General features: G+C 40.8%; 1 protein-coding gene across 1 annotated transcript in view; it reads left to right on the plus strand.

Annotated features, from left to right (window-relative positions):
• The window catches only part of Rev3l (REV3 like, DNA directed polymerase zeta catalytic subunit), a 155547-nt gene that overhangs the window by 109165 nt on the left and 20286 nt on the right, over positions 1-26096 (plus strand). Inside the window, exons 17-26 of the mRNA XM_032888520.1 lie at positions 571-763; positions 1996-2107; positions 3581-3696; positions 9651-9769; positions 12025-12143; positions 14765-14906; positions 15297-15541; positions 16651-16759; positions 21698-21904; positions 24393-24502. Coding sequence (XP_032744411.1) covers positions 571-763; positions 1996-2107; positions 3581-3696; positions 9651-9769; positions 12025-12143; positions 14765-14906; positions 15297-15541; positions 16651-16759; positions 21698-21904; positions 24393-24502 — 1472 coding nt within the window. The remainder of the gene's footprint in view (positions 1-570; positions 764-1995; positions 2108-3580; positions 3697-9650; positions 9770-12024; positions 12144-14764; positions 14907-15296; positions 15542-16650; positions 16760-21697; positions 21905-24392; positions 24503-26096) is intronic.

Below are 26096 nucleotides of genomic sequence, written 5' to 3' on the forward strand. Positions count from 1 at the left end.
ACATGTCCGCTGTCAGATGAAGTGCCTTGTTCTAGACTTGACCTCACAACAGTTCTTTTCATTCTATTTTTTGAGGTAAAATTAAAACTTGAAAATTGGCTCTTATGCAAAAGGTCTAAATTTAGGTAATCCTTACATATGGCAGATTAGTACATATGAACTTTAAACTACAGAGCGATTTCTATTTTGAGTTTGAATTAAAGGTGCAGCTCTAATGTAGGTAGCTGTGAAACGTGATAGACAGGTTTGAATGTGGTAAGCATTTGAACTAATTCTTTCCCTCAAAAAACAAGTTAGGATGCACTGCATATATTAAACAAATACTTTTAAGTACTGCCCTGGAGAAGTGACAGCCCAAGCATCTTTTGAAATAAGAACATGAGTAAATCTAATTTTGGAAGCCAAAATCTTAAGTTTAATAAATTTATGAGCTAACTGTGACTTTGTCTTTTATCTCTATATTTTCTCTATTTTTGCTTGTTTGTTTCCTCAGAGTCTTAGTGAAAAGTACTTTTTTGAACATTCATGCTGCAAAACACATTAAGCATAATTTTTAATTTCCTTTGGTAGATACAAAATCTTACCTTAATCAGTGTGGAGTTACACGCACGAACTAGAAGAGACTTACAACCTGATCCTGAGTTTGACCCAATCTGTGCTTTGTTCTACTGCATTTCATCTGACACTCCACTCCCAGACACAGAAAAAACAGAACTGACTGGTGTAATAGTGATTGATAAAGACAAGACAGTCACCCATCAAGGTATTATTCATTTTTATCAATGATGTGCTTACCACGAATTGGGAGTTGTGGGGGGAGATGGACAGACAGGCTCTCACATAGCCCAGATTAGCCTTGTAGTGGCTGTGTAGCTGGGGCTAGCTTTGAGCTTAGATCCGTCCTACATCTACTTCCCCAGTGCTAGGATAACAGGCAGCTGCCAGCTACAGTGCATGGCTGGGCGTGGCTTTTCACAAAATGTCCTTCTGGAAGAACCATAAGCAAGCAAGAAGACCCTTCCTGATGTTGGCTGAGGATGGGGTGGGAAGCTGTGCGCACCATTTCCCTCCATTCGTGATCTTTAATTCTTACTGCCACACGTAGACTAGGAGTAGGAAAGAGCACTTACCTAGCATGTGTGAGCACGATCTTAATAAAACTTAATTAACACCTAACTCATAAATGACTGATTATCCACAGCAAATCCATATAACATGTATGGCTAAACAATCTTCATTATCTACAGATATTTTACTGCTAACACAGAATGTTTGCTTTAGAACACTGTTAACTACCACAAATTAATAGTTTGTGAGTTATCGTATTTTCTATTTAAATACCTTCCTAAGTAATTGTACTTTGGTTCAAAGGTTCTTCATATACCATTGAAACATCTTAGGAAATGCAAGCATGTCTCTGAGGTTTTAAAGGGAGCCCTTAACAATTGTTTCAGTCTCCTGAGGAAGGTTTAGTACAGAAGAAGCCACTAAGAATCTGATGTTTAGTCAAGGTTGTTACAGCCATCGAGCCAGTCACTGGCTTTCCCTAGATTTTTCATCTAGTCCGGTGTTGGCAGTTTGCAGTGAGCTGTGGTGGATGTAATGAAGTAGGCAAGCAAGGCCAGGGCAAGGCTTCTGTCCTGAAGAGGTGTTCGTCACCCGTTTGTAGCACACTAGTGATTGGTTAGTCCCTGCTAAGCAACGCTTTGGCGCTAGGAACCTCAAGCACAGAAACAGGGATTTGTTTTGCGAGTGATAGGTTACAGCGTGGGAATTTTACAGTGACAGACTACGGGTCTGACTGAGACTGTGAAACGTGACCTGAGTTACATGTTACAGGAGAAGAAACAGTTAAGGAATTGTAGCTGGGCTATTACAGTTTTCTTTGGGGGAGTCAGTCTTTATATTCTTTAGTGCAAAAGTAAGGAGTAAAATTACTTTTATATACTAGCATACGATATAATGTTATATATAACAAATGTTTTATTTCCTTAGATATCCGATGTCAGACCCCATTACTAATCAGATCTGGAGTCACAGGATTAGAAGTGACCTATGCTGCTGATGAGAAGGCTCTCTTTCAGGAAGTTACGAATATAATGAAGAGGTATCGTCTTGTGTTTTCATGCACATAGCATAAGATAAAGGAAGCAAGGGCGAGAGCCATCCCCAGGTCCCTTGGAAGTGTGGGACCCTCCTTAGGAAGTGCTGTCCTCAGCCCCATCCCATAGAACAAGGGAACAAAGAGATACTTGTGCTTCTAGCTTCTCAATTGGATTTAAGATGAGTTTTCTATGGTTCCGACGTGACAGGGATTGGTCCAAAAGTTCAGTTGTGTTAGTCAAATAAAGAAATGTCTGCCTTGGGAGCTAGCCGCCATTGCAGTAGTATTTTGAAGTTTGTTTCTTCTTTCTTTTTTACTTTAATAATTAATCTTTGTTCAAAGTACATCTCGTATGTATTTTTGTCTTAAGCACTTACCTCCATAATCTTAATTTTCTGCATCTGAAAAATTATTAACTTACATAAAATACGTCAATGCACAAAAGAACTAAGAACTTAGTGTGCGGCACACAGTCAGTACTTCATTGGCTGACTGTGTAAGAATCCTATATGCTAAATACAAAAATCAATGAAAAATAAACCAGGCGTGGTGACTTACTTCTATAATCCCAGCACTCAATAGGCTGAAACAGGAGGAGTGGAAGTTTGAAGCTAGCCTGGGCTACATAGTAAGAGTCTTACCTCAGAGTCATGAGGGGCTGCAAGTGTAGCTGAGGGGTAGAGTAGTTATGTAGCTTGTACAGCTAGTAATGACAATAGCGAGTCACACGCACAAGTAAATAGTACAAATGGCACCCCCACGAGTGTATGGTAGTCCCCACATGGAGGGCCTAAGAGGAGCCACAGCGGAAGTCGTGAATGTGTTGCAGGTTGTCAACGAGCTTTAGTAGAACGATTCTGCGGTGAGGAGGAGCCTTTCCTCAGGTTCTCAGGTTTGTGTTTCCTGCTTAGTCTCATTCTCAGTGGTCCCATCTGCTACTGATCTGAATTCCCTCCTTTCCAGAAGACAGACCTGTCATTTCTTAGACATTACTGTGTGTGAGAACCCAGTCACCACTAAAATCACAAGGAAAGTGTTTGAATCTTTTTTCCCTCAGCATTAACACTACAGAAAGGCTGTATAGGTTAAGAAATAAAAATGGCAGTTTTGTGACCTGGAAGATCTTTATCCGGTATCACACCCATGTCGTGTTTGCAATCGTGCCTTCAGGATAGTAGTAACTCCTTGTCTCTCACCCCAGATTTCATCACACCCTGCCAAGATATGCAAGAAATGCAGAACAAACACAGCCTAGTAAAATTAAGCTCATTTTAGGAAATAAATTAGCTCCTCTAGCCACCTATTCTAAGTCATTCTATAGCATTCATTCTATAGCTACTACTGACATATCCCTTCCCACTATAGATTGGCCATTAGGGAGTATAGATTCTGACTTCTGCCCTCCACCATGATAAAAATGGTTCTTCTGGGCACGGTTCCAAGTGTAATGTTGTGCGTTCTGATGCTTTTCTCTAGGTATGACCCTGACATTCTGCTAGGCTATGAGATTCAGATGCACTCCTGGGGCTACCTCTTGCAGAGGGCGGCTGCTCTGAGTGTGGATTTATGTCAGATGATCTCTCGAGTGCCAGGTATGTAGAACTGCAAGTGTTTTGTTACAGAGAAACTATAGAGTGAATAATGGAAAATTAGGAGGAGGAAATATCACTCCAGCTCAGTTTTTATACTGAACTGTGGTACGTTCTAGATGTAACCCATATAGAAAGGGTTAGAGCACCAGGAAAATCCCAGCATTCTCACTACTGCATATGCTGTTTTATATATTGGGTCTTTCCCACGTTTAGTCAGGGTTCCATATATAAATCTTTCTATAAGAAATCATACCATCTACTCCATCTTTAGTATACCTCCTCTGTCCAGTATCCCAGATCTAGTTTCTCATTTAATGACATAATCCTCATGATTTTGTGAAGCTGCATAACCCTTGACTTTATAAAGTGTAATTTTACTGTTTTGTCTTGTTTTATATCTTTGCTCATTAAGTTGGTAGGAAAGGACAAGAGGGGCCTAAAAGCATTAATAGTTAAAGATTAGTGAGTGCAAATTTACTTGAGTGCAAATCAAAAAACATAGTGTGAATTTTGAGGGCAGTCCCCAAAAGTACTGAGTTTAGAGGGATGGTAATGTTTATATCAGAATTACTTGTGATTTGTGGATGGCGACTTTTGTTAGGCAACAGAGTACAGCAGAAAGGGTGTGTGGTTAGTGAGATAGCACAGTAGGAGTGTGGTGCACAGATCCTGGAGAAAAGACTCCCTGGGTTCAAGTCCTGGCTAGGCCTAGATGCCTGTCTAATGTCAAGCAAATCACTGACTGGATCAAGTGCACGATTCATTCATCCATAAAGTACAGCAGGCGCTGATAGAACTTTAAGAGTGAGAACAGTGACACTGCGACTGGTGTTCTAATGTAGTGTTTGAACAGTATCTCCTTAGCATAAAGAGGGAAATGAGAGGTGTGGGGGTCAGTGTACGGGCCATCAGGGTGAAGAGATCCTTCTTTACAATACTACTTGTTCCTCACCACGTGAACCGGGAAAGATGCAGTGCTTCTAAGTAGAATGTTATAATACAGTGAAACTAAAGGAGCAATGTCGGTAAAGTGCCCACCACGTGATAGATGTGTAAGATAAAATACATACAGCACATATGGTAGCCAACAGCATTCACTAAATCTGTTGTTTTTATTCTCAGAAAATCCTCACCCCACGAGACCAGACTCATTGTCTTTGCTGTAAGGAGCTCTCATAGGTCTCCATAAACTATTAAGAGTATCTCAAATTATATATATAAAATTATATTAGTTATATTATAATCTAAAATTACATTATATATATTAAAGCCGTCAGATGGTTCTGTGAGGGCTTCCTGTATAAGCATGGGGACCTCAGTTGCATCCCCCATGTGCAGGTGAAAGCTAGGTGTGGTGGGCACGTGTTATCCCAGCCCTGGGAGTTGAGGCAGGAGAATCACTATGGCTTACTGACAGGCTAGCCTCCGTAAATCAATCAGTACTGGTTCAGTAAGAGAATGAGCAGGCGAGAAAGACGCCTGATGTCAATGATGTCAACCTCTGGGCTCCCTGTCTCCCTGTGCAGGCACACATACACACCCTATACAGGCTTCCTGGTTTGGGGGGGGGGTGGTTTTCCGAAGGACTTTGTTTAATGTGGGTCTTACTGCAACTTAGGTTGACCTTGAACTTGTAGTATTCCTGCTTCTCTGCCTCTATGTACAGTGATTACACCTAGCAGCTAAACAAACAGAAACAAGTAAAAATACTATAGTTAATAAAAGTAGCAGCAGAAATTACCAAATTAAAAGTAGGAAGGCTACTGATTAAATAAACCTAGCCTGGGACACCTTGTGTGGCACTCAGTGCAGGATGTTACAGGAGCTGGGGTCATGGTGACTGAGGAGCTTCTGGAGGAAAGGTGACCAAATGGCAAATTTTAAGGAATATGGGTCCTGGTTTCTGGTTTTCTCAACTACCCGTGTCATTAGGCTTTGCTGGATGAAGTAAAAGTTGCTGCAAGTAAGTAAATGGAATAATGGTTTGCATTTACTGAACAGTGGCTGAAGTGTTTCAGCTCCGACTAAAAATCAAGGATTTATATGGACAGCAACACTTGAAGAACTTTATGATTTATCCAGAATTAAAACATTGATTTTCATCACCAATAAAACCTAGCAGTGGCTGGAATCCACCCATTGCCTTCTACTTCATTAAACCACGTTTCCCATCATCTCCTGCTGGTCCTGTCCTACCTCAAGATACTAAACCCACACTTGGGACGGGCAGCAGCCATTCCCTCTAGTCCTGGCCATCCTGATGTGCAATTAAGAACCCAGTCCATTTTTGAATGACCTTGACTTTCTTATCAAGCCCATAAGTTTACTTCATGGTAGTATTCACTGGGTTCAAGAGAAACTTTTTTTATACAGTCCAAGTTCAGCTATGACTTTGGCAGACATGGGTTGCCCTCAGAAAGATAACTGGTCTATTTATAAAAGTAAATGGGAAACTCCTTTGCCTGGCGAGGCACCACCACCTAAAAATGGAATTGACCAGAAGCCCTCTGGGTGCTCCTTGAATATTACATCTTTACTGAGGTCGTCTTCAAACAGACCAAACCATATTTCTATTTCTTGGACATCTGAGGGTGCATGCATGCCCTAAGTCCCGCTAGGGCTTGATGTACCAGCGTGGGGGTACCAGTGGGAGGTGATGTCTCCCCTCTCTTAGGAGAAAAGGGGGATGGAAGGAGGGAGAATGGGAGATGAGGAGGGAGGGGGGCTGTGATCAGGATAGAGAAGGAAGAGAAGTAAGGAGAGAAGGGAGGAAAGGAAGGAAGCTATGAAAGTATCCACCCAGCCCTGTGTCTGTGCCAGTGATGTGAGCAAAAAGGTAGATGTTATTGGATTAGCAATGGAAGGCTCTTATGATGAAAGGGAAGAGCCTCTTGTCCAAGGGAAATACATCTTTCTATCAGAAACACAAAGCAGTTCCACAGAGTCATCACAGGTAAGGGTGCCCAGTGGTTGATGCTGCTGCCATCCCACCTTCAGTAAGAGGCCACAGTCCAGTGCCATCAGAGCACACCATCAGATTTGCCAGGAGAAGCAAAAAGAAATTATATTAACAATGAAGTGCAGCTTGGAGTGTCTGGTACAGCTCAACAATGCATACAAAATAAAAACATCATCCATTCTTATTGCCTCGTACAAAACTCAAGTCCAAGTGGATCAAGGACCCCCAAATAAAACCAGATACACTGAATCTAATAGAAGAGAAAGTGGGGAAGAGCCTCGAACACGTGGGCACAGGGGAAAATTTCCTGAACAGAACACCAATGGCTTATGCTCTAAGATCAAGAATTGACAAATGGGACCTCATAAAACTGCAAAGCTTCTTTAAGGCAAAGGACACTGTGGTTAGGACAAAACGGCAACCAACAGACTGGGAAAAGATCTTTACCAATCCTGCTTCAGATAGAGGGCTAATATCCAAAATATACAAAGAACTCAAGAAGTTAGACTGCAAAGAACCAAATAACCGTATTAAAAAATGGGGTACAGAGCTGAACAGGGAATTCTCAACTGAGGAATCTCACATAGCTGGGAAGCTGTTAAAGAAATGTTCATCATCCTTAGTCATCAGGGAAATGCAAATCAAAACAACCCTGAGATTCCACCTCACCCCAGTCAGAATGGCTAAGATCAAAAACTCAGGTGACAGCAGATGCTGGCGAGGATGTGGAGAAAGAGGAACACTCCTCCATTGTTGGTGGGATTGCAAGCTAGTACAACCACTCTGGAAATCAGTCTGGAGGTTCCTCAGAAAACTGGACCTGAGGACCCAGCTAAACTACTCCTGGGTATATATACCCAAAAGATGCTCCAACATAAAACAAGGACACATGCTCCACTGTGTTCATAGCAGCCTTATTTATAATAGCCAGAAGCTGGGAAGAACCCAGGTGCCCTTCAACAGAGGAATGAATACAGAAAATGTGGTACAACTACACAATGGAGTACTATTCAGCTATTAAAAAAGCAATGACTACATTAAATTCTTAGGCAATGGATGGAACTAGAAAATATCATCCTGAGTGAGGTAACCCATTCACAAAAGAGCACACATGGTATGTACTCACCGATAAGTGGATACTAGCCCAAAAGCTTGGAATACACGAGATAAAATTTACAGACCATATGAATGTGAAAAAGAAGGAAAACCAAAATGTGGATGCTTCAGTCCTCTTAGAAGGGAGAACAAAATACAGGAGGAAATATGGAGACAAAGAGTGGAGCAGAGCCTGAAGGAAAGGCCATCCAGAGACTGCCACACCTGTGGATCCATCTTACATGTAGTCACCAAACCCAGACACTGTGCGGATGCCAAGAAGTGCATGCTGACAGGAGCCTGACACAGCTGTCTCCTTGAGAGGCTCTGCCAAAGCCTGACATATACAGGGGCAGATGCTGGCAGCCAACCATTGAACTGAGAACGTAGTCCCCAAGAGGTTAGAGATAGGACTGAAGGAGCTGAAGGGGTTTGCAACCCCATAGGAAGAACAACAATGTCAACCAACAAGATCCTACCAGAGCTCCCAGGGACTAAACTACCAACCAAAGAGTACACATGGGGGGACCCATGGCTCCAACTGCATAGGTAGCAGAGGATGGCCTTATCGGGCATCAATGGGAGAGGCCTTTGGTCCTGTGAAGGCTCTGTGGCCCAGTGTAGAGGAATGTCGGGGCAGGGAGGGGGAGGGAGTGGATGAGCGGGTGAGTGAGCATCCTCATAGAAGCAGGGGATGGGGGATGGGATAGGGAGTTTCTGGAGTGGAAGCCGGAAAAGGGGATAACATACGAAATGTAAATTAAAAAAATATCCAATTAAAAACAAAACATCATTTGAATGTAGGGAATGGAAAGGAACTTTATTATTTCAAGAAAAAATGATTGCTTTATTGCTAGTGCCCTGCTGTCAGGTGCAGATAGTGTACAAAAGTTCTATCATTAAAATCTCAAACCTCCCATGATCAGTGTACATTGTGCTTTGTGAAGCTTATGGCTCAAGTAAGGGGAACTGTGTGGTTATCAGTGAGAGGGTAAAACACAAATGTTCATGTTAGTGAGGCATTTAAAATTCAAAAATCTGTTAATTAAAGGCAGATTGTACCTTCGGGATTTTTAACAGTACGTAGTTTTTTGTTTGTTTGTTTGTTTGTTTGTTTGTTTTAGTTAAAAATAATAGAGCGTTTCCAAGTATGAAATACTTGAAGGTACAAATAAACCCTTATCAGTATGTTGTTAAATTGACATATGGAAATGACATTTTTCATTTATAAAACAAGGCAGTAAATTTTAATTGCTATTGATAAAACTTTTATATGAAAAATAATATACTTAAAAGGGGAAATACAATTTTGAAGATACTTTACTTTTTACTATTAGGAATTATATTCAAAGTATATTTTCAAACTTCATTGAAATGTTTTCATTGAGAAAGATTCAAATTAAAACCTTTTCGGATTTTGTATAAACAGAAACAAATATACACAGTCATCTCTTAATATCCTGGGCCCCACATCTGTGGAGTCAGCCAGCTATGCATGTGCACTGAGCTCAGTGTCGTATGTACCATGGCGATGTTCATACACACACCAAGGCATTTTATTTAACGAATTGTTCCGCATCCTTTGTTATCGATAGGATGCCCAGGAACCATGCTCTGTAGGTTCCCAAGGACAAGTGTGTGCACTGTGTAGAAAGAGGAAGAGAATGCCATGTGTCTTTGTGTTTACTTTACAAAACTCTTACATGATTTAAGAAAGAAAAAATTGGGTTTTTTTAAGTTAATAATCAATATTCTCTTATTCTGATATGACATGGACTGAATCAAATTTTACCTTTATCTTAACTCTTAGTACTTTATATTGTTCTCATTTTCTTTGGCATCATTTACCAACTGCTTGTTTTCTGTGAGTCTTGATGCAGTCTACATTCTTTTTGTATAGATGACAAAATTGAAAACAGATTTGCAGCGGAAAGAGATGACTATGGGTCAGATACAATGAGCGAGATAAATATTGTTGGAAGAATTACGCTGAACCTTTGGAGAATCATGAGAAATGAGGTAAGGTATTTTCTCTAACAGTGCACTCGTTACAGAGTATTAGGATAAATCCCCATGTTTCGTGATTTATTATTGTATGTAAATGAAGTTACAGAAATATAACGTGGCTAAATAAAACCGAGTTACACCTTTATTATGTTTCTACTTATGTCTAACTTAACTAGAACAATGATATCATCATATATACACACCTGTCCTCCTCAGAACCTGCGAAAGTAAGACAGGAAGATCAGGAATCTGGGGCTAGCCTGGGCTGCATAGTGAGACCCTTAAGATTGATAGGGACTACAGCTGTGATGACATCATGGTGTCTGTGTTCAGTAATGTGTAATTTCATCATTAAGAAATTTAAATTAAGTATTAGATTTAAACACTGGGCCAAGGTGAAGAGAACACATTTAGAAACAGTTAATACCAGCATCCAGTTGGATGGGCTTTTGGGTTAAATGATTTCAACAAACTCTCCCATTATTTTGCAATCCTTTATAGAAATAGTTATTTCACACACAATAAAAACACACTTGTAAAAGCTTTCTCGATATTTACGTCTTTGAAGTTGTCTGTTTTCTCTAAGTGGAATGTAAGTTTCCTACTATAAGTTGGTTATTTTCAGATTCTGGACTTTTGGGTAATAATACCTAAAATGCTTAGATGATAATTCACTCCCCAGTGGTGTCTCCTATTTGAACTACTTTTTCATTATAAACTTTCTATTTTTCCCTGTTATCTGATGATGGTTGTGGCTGTCCTGAATCTATGTTGGACACTGGCTTTGCAAGCATGTTGGAGCACTATCACATGCTAATCATGCCAGATAAATAAAATTTAGGTAACCTCAGGTTTTTCCCCGTTTCCTCTTTGCACCATAAGTCAGGAGTTATGCTCATATTTAATTTGAAACAGTGCATTAATGAATCTGCTTGAGGACAGTGTTATTTTGTGTGCAGTTGTGTGCTGTGAGGATTTGCGTGTGCACATGTCTGTGGAAGCCGAAGGCCAGCCTTGGGTATAGTTTCTGAGGAGCCATCCACCTTGTATCGTGAAGCAGGGTCTCTCGTTGGTCTGGATCTTTTCTTCCCCAGTACTCAGATTACAGCACACTAGTGACCTTTTTGTATGAATTCTGCACCTCATGTAAAGATTACCCTCATCTCTTAAAAGTTTAATTACTGGCAATTTGACAATTTCCATAAACTCCTAAATAATAGTTGTATCCTCTATCTCGAGCCATTCTAGAATATCAAGACTTTGGATCGCAGCCAGTCTTGAGTATTTACTTCATACTAGAGACATTCAAATTATGTTTTCTGGATTTGAATAGTCCTTTTTAATCTTTGTATCTTTTATTTCTTTTTCTCATTATGCTTGTCAATTTGTAACTTGTGTGATTCTTCTAAACATAAAATATCTGCTGCTCCCACGAGACCGTGAGTCCCTAAGTTGTAAACTGACTGATTCCTAGATAATAATTTGTATTAGATATATATCAGCTGCTCAAAGAATGGCTATTACCATGAAAACTGAGTATATTTACAGACCTTCTAAATCATCCACTTTCAGATTTTGGCAGTGCAGAGAACAGAGTGTTAGAGTTGACCATTTAGACTTTTCAGTTTCTTCTAAGGGCTTGATTTGCCTATACGTTAACGCTCTATTTTCTAGTCTTATGTTCCCCATGTGGTCCCTTCTGTTGTTGTTATTATCTGTGTTCTGAGAAAGCCATCTAGATTAATTCTCCATACCACTAACTCGATCTGTGATAGCTGTGTTCTATTTGCTGTTTTAGCAGTGTGCCGGCTTCATTGGGCCGTCTCCAGTGTCTTGGCAGTCCTTCCCTAACTGCACTTGCTGGGTCTTTACCTTCTCATTGCCTTTCCTACCTTGTCCAGCCAGTGTGAGAAAGACAGGGAAAGAGAGTAAGATACGTACTTAATGCTGAGTGTGTCGTTGTGCACATGACAGAAATCTTAAATAAAAGATGGACTTTGGATCGCTGTGCTGAGATGGAATGGAAATTAAATCCCTGTTTATACTTTCTGGGTTGTAAATTTAGAAAAATTATATATGAGCTATGCATATTTTAATTAATTACGATTTACTTGTAATCAATAATTTTGCAGTTAGCTTCTATGAGACGTTCTAAGTGGTATTAGGAATTTTTAAAACCAAATGAGCTGGGTTAACTGGGAAAAGGCAGTAGATGTTCTACATGAAGATAAGAATAATTGTAATTCTGCCTTGCACTTTTCTTTTAGGTTGCTCTGACTAACTACACTTTTGAAAATGTGAGCTTTCATGTTCTGCATCAGCGTTTCCCCCTTTTTACCTTCCGAGTCTTGTCAGACTGGTTTGATAACAAGACAGATCTCTACAGGTAATGTTTCACCACTCTCAAGAGGATATGGTATCTTTTTTTTTTTTTTTTTTTCAGATCGACATTATTAGGGGCTGGAAAGACAGCTCCAAAGTTATAAGCACTGGCTACTCTCCCAGAGGCCCAGGTCCGATTTCCCAGCACCCACATGGCATCTCACAACTGTCTGTAACTCCAGTTCCAGGGGACCCAGTGTCCTCTTCTGGTTATGCAGCCACCAGGCACACACATGGAGCACAGCCACACATGCCAGCAAAACACCTGTACACATAACATGATAAGTTAATTTTTAAAATAAAATTAAAAGCCAGTATCCTTGAGCCTTACATTATATACAGTAAAAGGCAGACATTTAAGGTGTACTGTCCTATGACTTTGCAAGGAAGAACACCGCAGGAGAACACTCTTAAACAAATTTGCAGTCAGTCAGCTCAAAGCCTAACTATCCATGTAAATATAATCAGATTTCTATTAGCTGATTACCTTTGCCACTTGTAGAACTTCATATAAATGAAAATATTAGTAATCTGTTGTTTTTTATTGGACGTCTCTGGTGAAATTCAGGAAACTTTTTGACTTGGAACTGTTCTGAGATTCAATGTTGCATGTTGTTTGTTCTTACTATTCAGGAATATTCTGTTATATGTAATACACAGCAGTTTATCCATTCAACTCTTCATAGACGTGTACGCCAGTCTATGTGAACATATATTTTGGTTTCTATGGTTGACATATTTCTGAGCCATATGGCTGGTTAGTGTCTGTTTACTTTGTTTCCTTTGGAAGTTCATCTACTCAAGTCTGCTCAAAATAAATCTTCCTAACTCTCATTATCAAAAGAAAGAGAGAAAATACTTTTGACTGTCATTTTACTGACTCATTCTAGGCTTCCTTCCTCCCTTCCTCCCTTCCTCCCTTCCTTCCTTTCTCTCTCTTTTTCTTTACTACTATAAAGATTTTGATTGCCTTTCCTTCTCACCTTCATTGTTTCTGATAAATCAACAGTAATTTATACCCCCCCCCCCTTTCCACTCCCTCCTCTCCCCCCTCCTCCCCCCCTCCCCCCCTCTCTCTCTCTCCTCTCTCCTCTCCTCTCCTCCTCTCTCCTCTCTCCTCTCTCTCTCTCTCTCTCTCTCTCTCTCTCTCTCTCTCTGTACAGAGCCTAGGGTAACCCTGAACTATAGTGTAGCTGAGGATGACCTCAGACTGGGAATTCTTCCTCAGTCGCATTACAGTTGTGCAGAACAGAGGCCCCTCGTTGTTGCTTGGTGTCAGTCGTAGGGTGGGTTAGAGGGAGGGACGCCCGCACTTCTGGCCCAGCCTTGGTCTCTGGGAGGTCTTGTTTTCTGAGGCCTGGGGTGAGCTTTCTCTGGGGGAAGCCTGTTCTGCTCTGTGTAACTACCAGTTTCTATCTCGGCAAGTTTTCTGCCTGACTCTAGAGGCAAGCACTGGTGTCCTGCTCCTTCCTTAGCAGCTGAGCTCCTCTGCTTCTGGGATGGGAAGTATCCTGTCCCTTTCTTAGCAGCCGTTGTTCTTCAATCTAATGCCAGGTCCATGTGTGGAGCGCTGCACACCAGACTCTAGGTGCTTCCTCTAGAAACACCTCTAACTTGACAGGCCTAAGACTCCAGGAGAAGAAAAAAGAAAGGCAGCTGTCCAGTCTTTAAATATCGGCTTATTAAATACAAAGGTAAATGGTGGTAAAAATGCAGAAAGCTTTGAAAAACAACTCGCAAGTGGAAAAAATCAATTTTATTGAAAATAGGTTTTTAAAACAGAATATATTAGGCTGGAGAGATGGCTCAGAGGTTAAAAGAGCACTGACTGCTCTTCCAGAGGTCCTGAGTTCAATTCCCAGCAACCACATGGTGGCTCACAACCATCTGTAATGGGATCTGATGCCTCTTCTGGCCTGCAGGCAGAAAACTGTATGATGTATACAATACATAAATAAATATTTAAAAAAAAAAAAAAACAGAATATATTGATTATGGTTTTCCTCTCTCCCAGCTCCTCTGAGATCTTCCCCACTCCCCCACGTACCCAGAACCACACTCATTCTCTCTCTCATGGTTTGTACTCATCTTCCATTCCCTTTTGAGGAACCTCGGGGAAGTGACATAAAACCACAGTGAGGGCTGCGCGGTGGCAGTGCACACCTTTGATGCCAGCATGTGGGAAGCAGAGGCAGGTGGATATCTCAGTTCAAGGCCAGCCTGGCCTACATAGTTACCTCCAGGACAGACAGCCAGGGCTACACAGAGAAACTCTGTCTTGAGAAACAGAACAAAACAAAACAAACATACAGAAAACCCTACAGTAAGGAGGGTTTTAAAAACAGTATCGTGTTCTAAATACATGTATTGCCACCTTTAGGTCTTTGCCGAGTGAAATAGACAACTAGACCTGGGTTATCAAAAATCAAGGAAAAATTTGAAACACATTACCTTATAATTCTTTATCATAAGTACTACTTTAATTTTATGTATTACTACTGAGTTTTATTCCTTGAACTTTTCTGACATTAATTTTTTAACCTATTTATTTAAAGGTTCATGTTGTGACTTCCCCTTAAGTAACCACACTTTACCTGTATTCATGCATGGATTCTTTTTTTGCAGATGGAAAATGGTCGATCATTATGTTAGCCGTGTCCGTGGAAATCTCCAGATGTTAGAACAGCTGGACCTAATTGGAAAAACCAGTGAAATGGCCAGACTTTTTGGCATTCAGTTTTTACATGTATTAACAAGAGGGTCACAGGTAGAAATTTTTCTTGTATACTTTAACGCTCTGCATAAGTGAGATACTTGGTTTTGACCTGTTTGAAATGATTATATTTTTAAAACTTTGTATCTATCATCAGGACTTGAGTAATTGAAACTTGTAGTATCTTTGGAATCACAGCAGCGGGGAAACCAGGAAAGATTACCCCATGTTTTACGTATTTTTAAGTTTGGCATCTTCTAAGTCCTAATAGAGCATTTTAACATAAAAATAGAGTCCGATCATCAATCTTAATGACACCTTTAAAGTTGACTAAACGATACTTAAAGATGTGGAAAACTGTACATACATGCATACATAATGCATACATGCATGCATGTGTAAACAGTGTATTTTTGTTTAAACAGTATTCTCTTCTCTTCGCAGTACCGTGTGGAGTCAATGATGTTACGTATTGCTAAACCAATGAACTATATCCCTGTGACACCTAGTGTTCAACAGAGATCCCAAATGAGAGCTCCACAGTGTGTGCCCCTCATTATGGAACCTGAATCCCGTTTCTATAGCAACTCTGTGCTTGTCTTGGATTTCCAGTCCCTATATCCTTCAATTGTGATTGCATATAACTACTGTTTTTCCACTTGCCTTGGCCATGTAGAGAATTTGGGAAAGTAAGATGTCTTTCTTACATTTACAGTCACGTTGTTGAACTTTATATGCATTAAGAGGATAGGCTTTGTTTACTGTTCTTCAGAACAAGGTGACTGGGTTGTAGCACAGATAACCCATTCACTTCAGTTGTCTTACGTGACATGAAGTGTGCTGTGGTGAGTTTAGTTTGTAGGTGGGTGGCTCATGTGAGGAGGGTCACGAGACAGGCATCTTCCTGTTTTATGCTGCATGAACATCAGCAGTCTTCTTCACAATGAGAGTTATTTTTATTAAACCAGCTTCCGTCACAGTACTTTAAAGCTACTGCTTCCAGCCATCATTCCCTCTCGTCTTAGAAACATGCTGAGATTTTTCAAAAGATTGAATTAACTTACATTTTATTAATTCATATAAGTTAAACAAGAATAGTATTTTAAATTGTCAAAAGAGTGGATGGTTTAGGTTTTTTGTTTTGGTTTTGTTTTTCTGGGGTTTTTTTTTGTTTTTTGTTTTGTTTTGTTTTGTTTTGATTACAAGAAACGCAGAATCCTCTTTTTAATGATTTTGTGTACTTGAGACCACACATATGGTGATCTAGCCTGGTACTCTCTTTCATAGGAAACACTTGTGGAAACTGTATCATTAATCTTGTCTTTTATTAGGAAGAAAACTTGAAATTATACTTGAATTTTTCCTTAGGGAGTTTAATATAACATGATTATATGTTGAGTTGAAATTTTGTATTTGATTATATATTTAGTCATGATTTGTAAAGTACTGCCACTTATGAAAGTGGGGTGGCGGTGGCATGCGCCTTTAATCCCAGCACTTGAGAGGTAGAGGCAGGTGGATCTCTGACGTTTGAGGCCAGCCTGGTCTACAGAGTGAGTTCCAGGACAGCCAGGGCTACACAGAGCCTGTAAAAACTATGAAAAGAAAAGAAATGCTTCTTTCTATAAATTTTACATGTATGAAGTTTTTGTTAATTAAACCAAGTAACCACATTGCTAGTTTTATGAATTCCTTTTTACATGTCTGAAAGAGAAGTTGTGATTAAACTTTAAAAATGTTTAAAAGCTCTGTTGTATCAGCTAAGAAAGGCTCTGCTTAATATCTTCTTTCTTAACAGGTATGATGAGTTCAAATTTGGCTGTACCTCTCTAAGAGTACCTCCAGATTTACTTTACCAAATTAGGCATGACATCACAGTGTCCCCCAATGGAGTAGCTTTCGTCAAGGTAATACTGGCTTGCGAATGAAAGGAGTCGACCGTGACTCCCCGTTAGAGAGTGGGTAGTGGCTTAGGCACTGTTGGCAATGAGGCTGTACTACTTGAAGACTTTTCTCTCATAAAATCAAAGTCAAAACCAAACTCTTCTGGGAAATCATTTTGAAGAAAAATCACCATCTTGCTTTGGTTAAACTTAGATTTAAAAATGTTTTAATTCCTGCATTTTAATTAATGAGCTATTGAGGGAAACATGCATCTTATAGCATCTACCTCCTCTAGAATCCGGCAGACAAACTTTGAATTCGATGGTTCAAAGATGTTACTGGTAAAAAGTTTAATTGCTTTAATGTATACATCCTGCAAGTGTTCCACATTATTTTAAATTAAATTGCTACCGTCTTAGATATAATGAAACTAATATATTTAATGACTACACTCTTAAAGGCGACATTCAAACTAACAACAAGGTCCCTTTGTTTTCTATATACTTTCTCCTCAAGAAAGACTGAAGACACTTTTCTAACTGAATAAGAAAATAGGAGGTTTCAGAAGTTATATGCCAACTCCATTTCTTCTCTATTTCCCTAGCAGTGAGTTGATGTTTACTGCGGGTATGAATGATGTTTGATGGTACAGGCAGAGCCCACCAACCCTCCAATTCATTCTGGTGTACTTATCAAAAATATCATTCTCTACCAACTAAGAGATGATTTTAAACTTTAATTACAATTTAGAAGTGAAGAAAATTTTAGCAGTAAAAGTATATTCCTTCCTTAGAAATTTTTGAAATAGAATATTCCAGGTTTTGATGCAGATAAAGTTGGAGAAATTGGATTTGATTTGTTTTGGTGGTTTTTTTTCTCCAATGTTTAAAAAAATCAATTTTTAAATAACATTTCTGCATAGTGGGTCATGATTCTTTTTATATTGTGTCTTAAAATATTATGCTTCAGTGAGAAGAAAACCAGGAAAACAAGCCTATTCTTAACAAGGGACTGGAACCTAACCAAAGAACTGAGAGGCCTTCACAGTAAAAATTATAAAACAGTGACCAGGGCATGGTGATGCATGCCTTTAATCTCAGCACCAAGGAGCAGAGGTAGGCAGGTCTCTGTGGGTTCAAGCTGGCTTGGTCTAAAGAGCACGTTCCAGGCCAGCCAGGGCTACATTGTGAGACCCTGTCTAAAAAGGAAAAGTTATGAAACACTGAAGAACGAAACAGAAGAATAAGACAGGGAACTTCACTGTATGAGAGAGTTAATATTGTTAAAATGAAATGATGTCAAAATTGAGTGGCATAATGCAGTCCCTATGAAAGTACCTATGACCTTCACAAAACTGGGAAAAACAATAAACCTAAAAGTCTTATGTAAACACAAATGAGATCAAATAGCAAAAGCCAATCCTAAGCAAAAAGAGTTATGACGGAGGGGAAGCCTCAGAATACCTGATTTCAAGTACACTAACAAAGCCAAAGTAATAAAAACTTCATAGTAGTATTAGCATAAAAAAGAACACATGGATCAATGGAATAAAATAAGCAACCTAGAGATAAACCTGTTTGTCTAAACCATCGTATTCTTGACAAAATGGCTAGAAATATATATATAGGGAAAATGTCACATCAACAATGTTAGGAAAACGGATTATTCGTATGTAGGAGAAGAGACTAGAACCCTCTACCTTTCTTCAATATAGAAGTCACCTAAAGGGACGGAGCTGTGGCTCAGTGGTTAAACGCCCTGGCTGTTAACTTGGTTTCCATTCCGAGCACACTTCTGGCTTTACCTGCTTACTACCCCAGTTCCAGGAGATCTGATGCCCTTTTCTGGGCTCTGTGTGCTCTAGGCACACACATTGTGCTCAGACAGATGTACAGGCAAAACACTCATTTACGTAAAATAAAAATACATCAATCAAATTAAAATCACCTTTAAATTAATTAAAGACCTAAAACTTTGAAACTGCTACAGAAAAACACTTTTGGAAATTGTTACAGGGAACAGTTACAGTTTGAGTTCTTAGGTAACTCAAAGCTTGAATTAACAAATGGGATTCCATAGCATTTAAAGGCTCCTTACAGTGAAGTGAACAGTCAAGATGAATCTCAACTAAAGATACAGCCTGCAGAAGGAAAGAAGCCACCGCACGCAACAGGACCTGTCCAGAATATGGAAAGGACTTGAGAAATTTAATACGAGACGAACACATAATCCAATCAGTAAATGATCTTTTCTTTGTGACCACAAAGAAACAGCAGTGGCTGAGGAAAAGTGAAAGGAGCCAGAGGTCTGTGGCCATCAGGAAGTGTCAGTCGGACTGCACCGGGACTCCTCCTCTCCACAGTGGACATGGCTGTAGGTGTCTGTGGCCATCAGGAAGTGTCAGTCGGACTGCACCGGGACTCCTCCTCTCCACAGTGGACATGGCTGTAGGTGTCTGTGCCCATCAGGAAGTGTCAGTCGGACTGCACCGGGACTCCTCCTCTCCACAGTGGACACGGCTGTAGGTGTCTGTGCCCATCAGGAAGTGTCAGTCGGACTGCACCGGGACTCCTCCTCTCCACAGTGGACACGGCTGTAGGTGTCTGTGCCCATCAGGAAGTGTCAGTCGGACTGCACAGGGACTCCTCTCACCACAGTGGACACGGGTGTAGGTGTCTGTGCCCATCAGGAAGTGTCAGTCGGACTGTACCGGGACTCCATCTCCACAGTGGACACGGCTGTGGGTGTCAGGTGTCAGTGGACTGCACACTCCTCCTCTCCCAGGAAGTGTCTGTGCCCATCAGTGTCAGTCCCGGACTATACAGGGACTCCATCTCACCACAGTGGACACGGGTGTAGGTGTCTGTGCCCATCAGGAAGTGTCAGTCGGACTGTACAGGGACTCCATCTCACCACAGTGGACACGGCTGTAGGTGTCTGTGCCCATCAGGAAGTGTCAGTCGGACTATACAGGGACTCCATCTCACCACAGTGGACACGGCTGTAGGTGTCTGGTCATCAGGAAGTACAGGGACTGTACTGGGACTCCATCTCACCACAGTGGACACGGGTGTAGGTGTCTGTGCCCATCAGGAAGTGTCAGTCGGACTGTACAGGGACTCCATCTCACCACAGTGGACACGGGGTGTCAGGTGTCAGTCGGACTATGCAGGGGACTCCATCTCACCCACAGTGAAGTGGCTGTGGTGTCTGGTCATCCCAGGAAGTACAGGACTGTAGGGACTCCATCTCACCACAGTGGACACGGCTGTAGGTGTCTGGTCATCAGGAAGTACAGGGACTGTACTGGGACTCCATCTCAACACAGTGGACATGGCTGTAGGTGTCTGTGCCCATCAAGAAGTGTCAGTCAGACTGCACTGGGACTCTTCCTTACCACAGTGGACATTCCTGCCGTCCAGAAAAGAAAAGAGGCCAACAAGTGTGAGAGCAGAAAGGAGCCTTGTTATCCACGGCTGGGTAAGAGAGTAAATTATACGGCTGCTGTGGAGATGCTATGCAGGCCCCTTTCAAACTAAAGCACCACAAGCATGGAATCCACCATCACTTCTTGGAATAAACCATAAAGGAAGTCAGCATACAGAAGGGCATACCTGTTTATTGCTGCAGGGCTCACAATAGCTAAGTCATAGAGTCAGCCTGGACACCCATCTTACCAACAGATAAATGGATTAAAAAATGTGCTGTATATCACGTAAAGCCACGTCATTTGTAAGGGGAATGAGTGGAAATTGAAAGTCAACATAGTAGTAAAATAACCCAGGCACAGACAAATACCACTTTTTCTGGTCTATGTGGAAAGTAGAGGCTTGTAGGAGAGTACCTGGAAGTAAGCAGTATCCACTAGGGAAGGCAATGGGAAGGAGAGCGAGAGAAGACAGTGGGAACGGTCTGTAATAATGACAGGATAATAGTGTACAAGTATAAAGGTGTTCACAATTGATGCAGGCTAATAGTTACAGTTAAAGAGGGCAAGTTGAGTTGGCTTCTGAAGGTACACCAAGTGAATTAGAGGCGAAACTACATTTCCTTGTCACGTGTATGGCTTGTCTGCTTAAGCTCCCTTCAATAGCATCTTAAAAGCCTGATTTACATTTTGACCTAGGATGTAAAGCTTTAAAAGAATAATTCTTTACTATTCAGAAGTATGATTATCCTATAGCTGGGTTTTAATTGTTCGGTGTGACATGCGTTATTTTGCACGTGTCTGTGAGTCATCAGTTAATACTGTTTTGTGGTTTTCATTCCTACCAGAGTTCTCATAAATCCTCCCTAGTCTTGATTAATACAAATGATTTTTTTGTGGCAACAACAAATGTTATCACTTCATTATTCATCCCCTCTTCCAGATTGCTAATATATGTAGGCCGGAGGGGATGGCTTAGTGCTCTAAGCATCAGATTTGAAATACCTAGAGTCCCTGGAACTGCAGGTTTGAATGTCAGCAGAGTCAACCCAGCTCATCACTCTTCCAAGGTAGATAAATGGAGTTCCATGCAGAGCACTGTGTGGGGTCATTAGGGTGAGCGCTTTAACAACTGAGGTTGGTTATGAGTGATACCAGGCCCATGTGTCTTTCTAGAAGGATGGGGGTCTGGAGCAAAGCGCAAACAGCATTTCCTCTGAATCTGTTGTATGGCTAGCTATGTACTAGTGGACATCCTGCTTCTTGGAGTTCTCAGAGCTCACATAGAAGTACTGCATTTGACTTTTAAACAGTACTGGAACCTTTTAGAAGAAAAACTCTCTTCAACAGAAGTAAACTGTGATGATTGTGAATGGCAGCTACTAGTCCTGTGGCTATTCTGTTAGTAGCATGTTCCTGTCTATGACAGTTGGCTGTTATTATGCTTGTCTCCTCCTTAGTAACCGAAATCTATATGCATGCATATGTGGTTGAGGAATTTTGTACATTCTCTTTTTTCTCTCTTTTACAATAGCCTTCTGTACGAAAGGGTGTTCTACCAAGAATGCTTGAAGAAATTTTGAAGACTAGATTCATGGTGAAGCAGTCAATGAAGGCTTATAAGCAAGACCGAGCCCTGTCACGAATGCTCAACGCCCGGCAGCTAGGACTCAAGCTAATAGCAAATGTCACGTTTGGCTATACGTCTGCTAACTTCTCGGGGAGGATGCCGTGCATCGAGGTAACACATTCAGTCACAGTATTTATGGAAGAAGCTTGCTTTGTTTTTAAACTGTAGACATAAGCGTGTCATTTCCGTGACAGACTAGACTTTCTTTTCAATTGGATCTGGAAACATGCAGCTTTCCTTATTTCAATAATAATTTTTAAATTATATACATGTTTTCACATTTATTAGCATGATGTTTCATGCCGGTTTATAACACTGTTTACAGTAATTTTGATACTAAATAATTCCTCTTAATTTTGTTGTTTTGTTTTGATTTTTCTAGGCAGGATTTCTTTGGGTAGCCCTGGTTGTCTTAAAACTCGATCTGTAGACCAGGCTAGCCTCGAACTCAGAGATCTGCCTCCCTCTCCCTCCCACGTGCTGGGATTAAAGGTATGCAGCACCATGACTGCCTCCTTTTAATATTTGATAGTGAGGTTCATCCCATGGACTGGAGAGATGGTTCTGTCAGTGAAGTGCCTACTGCATAAACATGAGAGACCCCACAGAATGTCAAAGGCAGCGGCTGTTACTTGTGGTCTTAGTGTTCAGTGGGTGGTGGCATCCTGGAGCTGACTGGCCCTTACTGACTAGTCTGTGTAACTGCATAAACCCTGGCTACCATGAATAAGACACCTAGTGTCACCCCCTGGCCACTGCACACATGTGTCTTGGGCATGTTATGTATACATGCAACAGCTCACAAGAGGCAAAGTGAACCTCACACTTGCTCAAGAGCTAGCATTAGAGGTCAGCAGGTAGGTGCTTACTGAAGCAGCCTGACGACCTCAGTTCAATCCCTTAGAACCCACAAAAACGTGGGAGGAGAAACGTGGATTCCACAGAGTTATCTTCTGCCTTTCTGTGTATGCTACAGTCACACAGCGCACACAGTTTTCTTAGTGTCAACATAAGGCTAGAGAGATGGCTCAGTGGGAGAAGGGGGGGAGAGAAGAGGGATGGGAAAATGGCTCAATTAGGAGAGTGCTTGCTCTATGCACACTAGAAAGCTTGAGACCCTCAGTACCACATAAAGGTGTGCACAGCTGTGTCTGCAGCCCCCGTGTTCGTAGGAAGATGGGAGCGTGGCAGAAGGTAGCTGTTGGGCAGAGACAACATTTTATTAAAACTTTGTAGTTTCTGTTAGGTAACATATTTAGGGCTTTGTTGGTTGGTTTTCTGTGTGTGTTTTGTTTTGAAACAGGATCTCACTATATAACCGTAGCTGGCCTGGAACCCATAGAAATCTGCCTTCCTCTGCCTCCCAAGTACTGGGATTAAAGATATGCACTACCATGCATGCTAATTTTCAGTGAGTTTCAAGGTATGAAGTTGTGGTTTTCTAATAGACTCAAAGTCTCAGCAGCAGCATATATTATCTTAACTTACAATCCAAATTAAGTTTGTGCTCCCAGTTTTACCATCTGTCCTTTTGCTCGTATGCTAGAGTTTACTTTGCAGGGCACTTCAGACAGCTTTCTGAATACTATTGATCTTTATTTAGTTTGGAAATTTCAACCTCTGTAGCAAAAGGGAAGGCGTCATTATTCCTGTCACTTGGTTATTAGCAGAAAGACAGAAATGCACAGTTCACTCTAACATCGCAAAGGGAAGGCTCTGCTTGGATTGGATGGCGGTCTTCTCTCTCTTTTGACCTCGATGACTTTACTAATTAAATCTCTTTAATTTACCAAACTACGTAATCTGAAGAAGATGTATCTCACATTGCTTAAGGCCTAGAGTTCTCCATCAGCCTGTGCCCCGATCCTTGCTAAAACTCATGGTCACAGAGAAAGAACCCTGTGGGCATGTTTATGTACCTTCTTGTTTTTAATCGAACACTGTTCATATCTTTTCTGTTGTACAATTGGTACATTTTTTCTTTTACTTAGTTTTAACAAAAATTATTTATAATCAATCTCAAGAGATTTAATTTCCGCACTTAAGTACATTATCATAAACAGAAACTTTTCGAAAGATACACCTACATTTCTTATGCTTGGATCCAAAACACAGTGATTTGTACCCTGGTTGATTACATGGTATAAAGGGCAGGATTTGAAAAGCCAGGTGTGGTGGCGCAGGCCTGTAATCCCAGCACTTGAGAGCCAGTGGCAGGAGGATCTCTATGAGCTCAAGGCCGACCTGGTCTCCAGTGGAAAGTTCCAGGACAGCCAGGGCCGTCAAACAGAGAAACCTTGTCTCAAAAAAAGCAAAACAAACAAATGATAATTCAGGCTTTGAATACACAAGGCTTAGTTTTTCAAGAATCACATATTACCTGTGTGCCTTGTAAAAGTGTTCAGTCCTATTTTTTTCCTGATATATTGAAAGGCAAGTCCATAGTCATCGATTCTTTTAAATTCGTTTTTTTAATTTGGCACTGGTATTTTTTTATTATTTCATTTTTTAAAGTATCTAATTAAGATTTTAGTATCATTAAACTCAACTCTTACTGAGCTATGTTATTAAGTCGTCTCCAATGTGTTTGTATCAACAGGTTGGCGATAGCATTGTTCACAAAGCCAGAGAGACCTTGGAACGAGCAATTAAACTAGTGAACGATACCAAGAAATGGGGTGCCAGGGTTGTTTATGGTGATACTGACAGGTAATGGATTAGGGGTTGTATTTGGGATTCGGGGTGGGGTTTTCTTGTTAATTTTTTGTTTTGCTTATATTTATTCATATCTTCTTTTGGGTGTTTGAAATAGCTTAAGGGAAATCCTTTTCAATATGTACTCCTACATCAGAGCTGTCATTCATACGATCCTTGGTTGGATGATTTTCCTGAGTCTCTGTATTTACGTCCCTTAAAGAAATAGTAGTAGGCGCAGTAACTAACTCCAGTCTAGGGAGCAGCCGTGAGAGGCAGCCGCTGCACTGAAGACCTGAATTTGGATTTACAGCACCCATATGAAAAGCTAGGCATGGACACATGGGTAACCCTAGAATTAAGAAGGGCAAAGGGGAGAATATCTCTGTGGTTTCCTGACTGCCACCATTACAGGAAAAACAGGAAGGTTTGGTGAGAGACCCTGTCTTAAGAAAACAATAAAAAGGGGCACTCGTTGTCATACTCTTTGCTAGATAAATAATCGCATACATGTGTACACATATTCACACACACACTCACACACTCACTCTCTCACACTCACACACTCTCTCACACTCTCACACACACGAAATCTTTTGAGCTTCTAAGAGAAACAAACAGCCGAATGCAGTTACCCGTTTGACCCCAGAGAATGTGCAAACTTCTGCAAGCCCATTCAGGTCCTGGCAAAGAAAGGGATGACTTTTGAATCCCTATCCCTGGGTCACTAACAGCAGCTTTCTTGTGTTGTTACTTATTCTACTATTTTTCAAGGCCCCGTTGTTTATGTAACATCTTACTTTCTGTTGCCTTGAAGTCCTTCTGGAATGTAGGTGTCCCATTTGTCAGAACCTGAAGTGTTTCTCATAAGTTTGGAGTCTGGTCACTCTGTGGTGTGACAGGGCAGCAGGAGACAGTGTCCCTCATTAATACAGATGACCTGTAAGTGATCCTTAAACACTGTTCAGTCGTTGCAGTCCTTTAAGTGTATATAAAATCAGCAATATACTAATGCTGACTGAGACCTTGTTGCTCTAGCAACGTTTCCACTACTATCAGGCAGAGATGGTTTGGTGTTTTCCAAGCTCTGTCAGTATTATCTAATGTCCCTCCTGGTTTGTCTTTGGGCCCCTCACTGCTCAGCTAAACCTCTGCCTGATAGTCTATCAGAGTAAGTCACTGAGACCAAACTTCGTTATAATTCTTTGCAAAATTTGTAGAGAAGAGAAAAACGTTAAGTACTTAAACTGTTACTTTAACCCAGTCTATATGTGTTAGCTGTTAACATAGAGTCACAAGCTAGCATGATTTTTATTGCATGTTATCTACCATTTGAGATCTCTAAGAATTGAGACAGGCCACAGGGAGTGGTGCATACCTTCTAATCCCAGCACTTTAGATGCAGAGGCAGGTGAATCTGTGTGAGTGGTAAGTCCAGCCTGGTCTACCAGCCAGACCAGCCAGAACCAGTGAGACCCGGCTTTAAAACAAATATATAAACATTTTTAAAATTGAAAAATAATTTCAAGCAAAATTCAGTACTCACAGGCTCTTAGAACCAAAAGAAAAAGTTGGATATTGTTTAGGCTGGCAGTTCACAGCCTTAGGT

This window comes from Rattus rattus, chromosome 18 (genome assembly GCF_011064425.1).
Source record: "Rattus rattus isolate New Zealand chromosome 18, Rrattus_CSIRO_v1, whole genome shotgun sequence".
NCBI lineage: Eukaryota > Metazoa > Chordata > Mammalia > Rodentia > Muridae > Rattus > Rattus rattus.